General features: G+C 31.9%; 1 protein-coding gene across 1 annotated transcript in view; it reads right to left on the reverse strand.

The window, feature by feature from the left end:
- The window catches only part of LOC106457654 (polycystin-2-like), a 51538-nt gene that overhangs the window by 1295 nt on the left and 41784 nt on the right, over positions 1-8459 (reverse strand). Inside the window, exon 15 of the mRNA XM_022383780.1 lies at positions 7648-7750. Within this exon, the coding sequence (XP_022239488.1) occupies positions 7648-7750 (103 nt within the window). The remainder of the gene's footprint in view (positions 1-7647; positions 7751-8459) is intronic.

The raw sequence follows: 8459 nt of genomic DNA on the forward strand, positions 1-8459 counted from the left end.
TAGCTGCCTTCCCTCTAGTCTTACACTGCTAACTTAGGAACGGCTAGCGCAGATAGCCCTCGTGTAGATTTGCGCGATATCAAAAAACAAAAAACAAACAAACTATTTTCTAAAATACAGATGAGACATCACCGTCGATTGAAACATTAAATTAAACCTCCTAGTTACCAGATAATTTTACTCCCATATCTTAGCGGATCCTCCGGTGTGTCAGGATTACGTTTACGAACTTACAACGCTAAAAATCCATGGTAAGGCTTCACATGGTAAACAGAGCGCAAATAGCTTTGTGTAGCTTTGCGCTAAACAACAACATCCAGTAATGGAGATAAAGATATAAAAATCCATTACTCTATTAAATAATAAATGTCATTTAAAGGCTGATGCACTAAATGGTCAGTCAGAATGAATGTCAGTGCCTATTTTCATATTCAGTTAAATCTATTTATTGAGAGATTGAGACCATAAAACCAAATAACTAATCTTGGAATATATTCAGGAAATTAAACGTTTACTCAGTAAGATTTTACTTATACATGGAAGAACTTTTATACCGTGTTTTTGATCGTTTACTACTTGATTCTGTTTTGTTTTGTTTTTGAATTTCGCGCAAAGCTACACGAGGACTATCTGCGCTAGCCGTCCCTAAGTTAGCAGTGTAAGACTAGAGGGAAGGCAGCTAGTCATCACCACCCACCGCCAACTCTTGGGCTACTCTTTTACCAACGAATAGTGAGATTGGCCGTCTCATTATAACGCCCCCAAGGCTGAAAGAAAAAAAAAGGTTAAATGAAACGCGTAAGACAGTAAACGAAAAACTTTCTATTAAATACTTTTATCAAACTAACACAGCGAAACATTGTTTTCAATGTGAGAAGAATTATTGACACTAAGTAAATGAAAACATGCACACACAAAAACGTATGTATATGGTTTTATTTATACCGTATTGTTTGTATTTTTAAACCTCAGGCAAACATAGCAAAAACGTCGACGTCAGGGAGAAAACATTGTATGAGTGTTTTCTCTAGAGCCTTTTATGAATGTATAAAAATATCATCAGTATCTTTGCATGGATTTTTTTACTTTGTTGTTAAGCACAAAGCTATATAATGGGCTATCTGTGCTCTGCCCACTGTGAGTATTGAAGCCCGATTTTTAGCCCTATAAGCCCCAGACTTACCGCTGAGCCACAGTGGGGCTTTTTGAATGGAAAATATTGGTATAACCAATCCACAGGTATCAAATTAAAGCGACAGAGTTAGTGTTAATAAACTAGTTCATGCTTCTACATAAGTGTTATGCAAATAAATTAAAATTTATAGCGACTTCAGCTGAAGCCTTGCGCTGTTGTGTTATAATCGGTTGTTTTTTTCACACCGATTACAGAGCGATAGGGAACAGTTCCATTTCCGGTAGTATAAATACACTAACAAACAGTTTAATCAGAATGCTGCTCAAACAAATTTCCCACTTGCTACCATAACTTATACTTATACTTATATTGTACCTTTTTCAAATTATTTATTATACACTTCATACAGGTATCACAAAATATAAAAAAAAACATGCAATATATGAAATGTTTGTGTAAGGGACTCAATAACAAGTTTTTTTATTTATTTTTTAGCATGTTGTTCACCCAACATCATAAACTGGCTTAATTGTAGATGTGGTTATATACAATTTAAGTACAACGATAACGAGATAGCTCTACCTTTACATAACATTTTGTTCATTAGTTAAGACTGGTGAATTAAAAGTATATTTTTCTGACGATGTCACAGATCGTTCAGCATTAGGGAGTATCGTGGGCTGTCTCTGACGTATTACTGAACATTTCTTATCTCACCTATGAATATATGTATTTATAAAATTATTTGATCAGTCTATGACTAAGGAGTTTGAAATTCAAAATAAACATATAATGCTTTACGACTAAAGTAAACAATAGTCCGAGAAGGTCAATGTTCCTAATAGTTCTGTGCTGTGCAAGTTTCAGGTAATTGAAAACCAAGTTAAACAGTGAAAAATCGTACAACTTCGATCGTGTTCAGATACCAGGTCCTTGTCCTCAATAGTTTCTCGGTCAATACCTCTAAGATTTAAAACGTCCTCTTCCTTCTTTCTTTTTCTTTCTTTTTTTTTTTACCAGAGTACAGAGAAAGCAATTATTCATAAGCTAGTAATTTACCAGCGGCAAATCTGAAGACTCGTAATGCTAGAAACCGGAGGTCGATACCCGTGGTGGGCATAGCACAGATAGCCCATTGTGCAGTTTTGTGCTTAACAAAAAATGAACGTACAAAAACACAATTTACTCATGAAAATTCTCGGGAATTGATAACTGCGCAAAAAAAAAGTCCCCCGGTATGACAGCGGTAAGTCTTGCAACGCTAAAATACGGTGTTCGATTCCCCAAGGTGGGCACAACAGATAGCCTAATGTGGCTTTACTATAAAACAAACAAACAAACAAGCAAAATAACAATAACAGAACTTAAACATCTTTTTTTTTGGAACGGCTATTGAAAATGATCTAGACATTTTTCAGGTAAAAAATATCGTGAACGTAAAATGAGAATCTTGGTTTAAATAACCATTTAGACGCCCCTTTCAATTTTCATGTTAACATACGCAGCCAATCCGTAGAGTCCCCCTAAAACTCTCTTGGGAACCTCATTGCGAAAATTTCAAAATATGAACATAAACATATTTTGAACGATTTCGCACAAGCCCATGTCGATTTTCATGTACGTTTGTGAATCTTGTCCTAAGACCACCCTCCTAACCCTGTTGACCCCCATATGGTAACTTCAGTTTGAAGATATCCTCAAATGAAATTAAAATTGTTGTTTGGAACAACATATACATGAATTCCATATTTTCAAATCATTGCCCCCCCAGTAGCACAGCGGTATGTCTGCGGACTTACAACGCTAGAAACCGGGTTTCGATACCCGTAGTGGGCAGAGCACAGATAGCCCTTTGTATAGTTTTGTGCTTAACTACAACAATCAAATCATTTGTTCAACCAAATGTAAAACCCCTTTAATCCTACATTTTTGGAGTCTCCTCATGGCCATTTCGAAAATGCTTTTCTTCGTTTACTTTCAAAAGAAGCCAGTTCTTTTCTAAAAATATTGCAGAAGGAGTACAAAAACGCAGGAAACACAGAAATACAGACACACACATACATAGGTAAAATAATATTTAATACATGTATATTATAATTATTATGTGCCTATGAAATTGCAAGTTTTAGATTCCTTATTAAACTTAAAACATATCTCTCATCACCAATAAAAAAATGTAATAATTAGATTATCATTAAAGTCTTAATTAGTAACTCCTTCTTTAAAAAAAAAAAGAAAGGAAAAATTGCTATAAATTTATAGCATTAGTAGAGCTTGGAAATGATATAAATATTTAACAGAATCATTACGCATTACAATATCATATTTCGTTACATGTTTTTGGTGTTAACAATATTTATTGGTTAAAGAAAATATTTTATTCTTGTTGTTTGATCTTTAAACTGTAGATAAGTTCTTCATCTTTAAATCAGTGTTTTATTTCCAAATATATATTTTTACTAATAATACTTTTAAATTTACTTTATTCTTTGATTGAAAAAATAATGTCCACTTATATGTAATCATTTTGTTAAAAAAGTAATCAGACCAAACTACCACATGTCTATAGACTATTTAAACTCTAAGTTTAAAAGTGACGTGTTATTGCTATGTTCATGGTAGTTGTGATCACATATTTTCTTATCACTCTCGTGATCTTTCTTTCTGCAATATTTCGTTACTTTAAATTTGTAGCGCCATCTTGTGTGGCCATTTTAAAATAATATTACGAGCAAGTAAATACTACTGTATGTACTTAATTAATATAATGTCAGAGTTGTTAATTTGTTTTAAGCGCAAACCTGTATGGTCTATCTTTGCTGTTACCATCGCACTGATCGGACCTCGAATTTTAGCGTTATCAGCACTAAATCTTATCACTGAGCCACAGAGATTGGAGATGGAAATAACGACAAAAAAATTAGATTTGTAAGTTGTAGGAAGTATACCACAAATTTTATGATAGAAAACTTAAAGTAATGTTTTACTTTTATAAAATTCTTATTATTCTGCCTATATTTTGTATTGCAAGTGTGCATAAGCATGTATTATATTCATAAGGTAAAAAAAGATAAATATATTGGTTATTTTATCATCAGTATACATCTCTAACACAGACACTTTTAATATTCTACTTTAAAAATAAAGGGATGTTAAATATCTCACTTAGCTTAGGACAAAATTCAAATTTCGTGTCTGCAATTAAAATGTCTTTTAGCAACCAAAATTCTTAATGTCATTGTTTTTGGCACTTTCAGCAAAATTAGAATTTTCATTTAATAAAGACAAGAGATGGATTATGAAGTTATCGTGCAATATTTTATTTTATTTTTTCATTTTCGTGCGTACAACGTGCAAAAGATACCCATTCAGGACACAATATACCAGTAGCAGCAGGTCAAATACTGCTTCCAATTAAAAATATTGAAAAATAAACAGTTCTATGGTAAAAATGTTATCAAAAACAAACTGGAATAGAGCTTATTTTCAACCTAGCCTCTTATCAAGTGCAGAATGTCAATTTTAACGTAGAATAAATCTTAAATTATAACGTCAACAGAACTAATGAGTTACAAATCAAAAACATTTTCTTATTTTTTTTTTTTGTTCACCCAAGAAATATATTTAAAAAATAAATATTCGAGAGGAATAAAAATACGTTTATTAAAGAAACAAAGACATTATATTATCTCTGAATGACTATTAAAACACAGAAAAACTTTTGGTGATTACACTTCGATAGGAATAAAACACACATAAAAAGAGTGACAAAAGCAGTTTAACACAACGTTGTACACACGGCAATGTAAAGCTGTCATTTCGTCAGTTTTAGTGTATAAAGTGAATCAAATATGAAAACTATTCATTAGCATTGCAGTATAAAATATCCGAACAGTCTTTTTTTAGTTTACTCTTCAGGAAACAGCTTTTTAACGACAAAAGACATGGTTTTCTACGATTTCTTAAATTTAGGAATAAGGAGGGTAAAATATTTTTGTTTCTAAAAATAACAACCCTTCACTTTTTCATAAAATGTTTTCAACTAAATATGGGTAGTTACACAAGTACTGATTTTAGTTATAATAAATAATAAATTTTGCATGTCATCTCGTGTTTTTAGTTAAGTAAGTTTTGTATGAAATATTAAAAAAACAAATTAATAAACGAAGAGGTTATAGTTAATTAATTGATGTAAAGTATAAAAAGGGCATTTTGTAACAGGTTTCGAGGATTTAGAGTGACTAGAAAGTACGACTCATCTATATTATAAGAATTTTTAATGTAAGAAGCCAAGTATCGATTGATCATACATGAAACACCAGACTATTTTCTTTGATGAGTTCTTAATAATATACATTTTTAGCTCATATATCTCAAGTGTGATGGATGGATTTGGTGTAAATCTTCACCTTATCATCTGGATTACATGGATTTTGTTACACATCTTCACATTATCATCTGGATTACGTGGATTTTGTTATACATCTTCACATTATCACCTGGATTACATGGATTTTGTTATACCTCTCCACATTATCATCTGGATTACGTGGATTTTGTTATACATGTATTTGTTGCTGTTTCGTATTGTTATTGCTCGGGTTTGTTTACACTTTCTTACACGGAAAGTAGATTAATTTTTCAGTATTGGTGAATTGTATACTCTATGTACATTTGGTTTTACCAAGTCTAAAACACTGAAATCAAGCAGAAAATGTTGAGCATAGCTATGTGGAGGCAACGTAGTGGGATAGAAAATCTTTCCAATCCACGCGTGTATAAAAGTAATAGTTAAATTCAGAGAAGGTGTAGGAAAAATTGTAAGTCTGTATAGAGCAGCACGAACATTTTCTTTATTACACAGATGAAGATATATTAGAATAAGTAAGGCAGACGTTAACGAGATCACAGTTTAAAATATTTGGATTCCACTTTCACCTTAAAACAATGGCACATAAAATCCAGATCATAAGCTCTCCCACAAGGTGAAGCAAATCATACGAGGATTGCTATGTCTGTCAGGTCATTTCAAAACGCGTTACATCATAACTACGTTCTCGTCTCTTTACAAATCATACTAGGGTTGCTATGTAATATTTTAAGAATAGATAATATATATATTTTTAGAAATATGTACAAGTAAATTTCAAATGTTTTAAAAATCAGTTATTTATTTGACATTCTTAGTTATCGACAAATTCAGCATCCTATAATAATCATTTCTGAATTTGTTTCAGAGTAAGCACAATAAGTAACAACATAGCGCTCTTTGAACCACGACTGACCAAGATGAAGATGCTTTATTTGTGCATGAAGATATTCCTTTTCCTAGTAAAAACCACCTGTTTGAGATTCTTGTATCCTAAACTGTCTTATGATGTAAAGAGTGCAAAAATTTCACATACTTTTCATATGTATGATCCAAAATTAAGTTGTTCTTTCCGTTTAAAAAAACTTAATGCAGCAATTGGATGTCATAACGCAACATTTAAATATATTTTGATTTTTATACAGACTAAGTTGTTAAATCCAATCGTAGTGTACCATCTGTTACTAGAAACTTGAGATTGAATTTATTTTACTAAGAAAGTGAATAGCGTAGTTTATTTTATCAATAAGTAATTCTTATACAACTGATATCACGACGTGTGAGCATTTATTTTTTACAACCACAGTATTTGTAAATGCAAAAACAGGCTTATACCTGTTATTAAAGTCAATATTAAAATACAGCATATTAAATTAAAACATTCAACGTTCAAGTTTTGTCAGGTCATTTCAAAACGAGTTACATCATAACTACGTTCTCGTCTTTTTAAAACATAGCAATCCTAGTATGATTTGTAAAGAGACGAGAACGTAGTTATGATGTAACTCGTTTTGAAATGACCTGACAAACATAGCAATCCTAGTATGATTTGTAAAGAGACGAGAACGTAGTTATGATGTAACGCGTTTTGAAATGACCTGACAAACATAGCAATCCTAGTATGATTTGTAAAGAAGCGAGAACGTAGTTATGATGTAACGCGTTTTGAAATTACCTGACAGACTATAGTATGTAATTAATCAATTATAAATACTAAGTGTACGTTTTCCAAAAACTGTGCAGGGACCCTCAATTTTAACAAACTATCGTCCAGTATACAAGGTGTCCCAGAAGCCTGGACCCATAGGGAAAATAGACATTATATTCTTTGAGTTCAACAAACACATTTCTAATGTCAGTTGTACATAGTTCACGAACAAAATACCCTAATGGTACATTATACCAAGAATTGATACGCGTATTGCTGTTAATGGCACGCAATTTGAATAATAAATAAATTAATAATACATTGTGTATTTTCCCCTATGGGTCCAGACTTCTGGGACACCCTGTATACATATATACACCTATATTTTTATATGTCTTCAAGTAGAAATATTTTCTATAAAAAACACATAGCTAACATACTGTTTGACCTGTTTCGAAACTGTATATTAGCACGAAACGTAATCTAGGATCAAACTTACAGGAGTTTTTAGAGATGCATGAGAATCCCAGCGTTGCAGCTCTTCTCGCATTAGTTTTTCCATCTGCACCCTCTTAGTTCTGTCGTCCAGTCCTTCGCTCTAAAAAAGAAGCGAAGACTGGATTAGATAGCTCCAACAAATGAATTAACTCGCTAATCCATTAATCCATAAAATCAAAAGATGATATAATAATCCTTTGTGTTTTCTCTTAGCCTTAATAACATAATCTTTATGTGATCCTTTCCCCTCGCTAAAAAGATCATTAATAAAAAACAGAAGAGTTTTCTTACTGTTATTCTAGTATATTTTTTGACAGAAAACAGTCAGTTTCTAATTCAGATTCATTCTGTGCTTAAGAAAAATAAGCAAAACGTATTATACAACAGTCCTCGATCTGTGATAAGATTGATCAGAGGTTATTGCATCGTGTACATTTCAACGTCCTTTTTCACTGTTCATGAGTCATCTGGACCATTACCACGGTTTAAATTTGTAAATGTGTCACATACTTTCCGGACATCCTGATTATAGATGTAATGTAAATACTATTTAAAATACTTGTTAGCCATACATTGCTATTTTAATTAAAGTTTACAAAACTTTCATTAAATTTGAATATCTCTCAAACTTATATTCATAGCTCTTTTACTCGTAAACAACAACAACAACAAATTTTCTATACCTTGTTGCCCTGTGAAATAATCAGTTAAATGTTATTTATTATGGGTAATCACGGTTTCACCGTAATATTCAAGATGTTAATTATTTTATCTATGTTTTTCTGTAGTTTGTTTTTGTTTGAATTTCG

Source organism: Limulus polyphemus, unplaced genomic scaffold, assembly GCF_000517525.1.
Source record: "Limulus polyphemus unplaced genomic scaffold, Limulus_polyphemus-2.1.2 Scaffold18, whole genome shotgun sequence".
In the NCBI taxonomy this organism is placed as follows: Eukaryota; Metazoa; Arthropoda; class Merostomata; order Xiphosura; family Limulidae; genus Limulus; species Limulus polyphemus.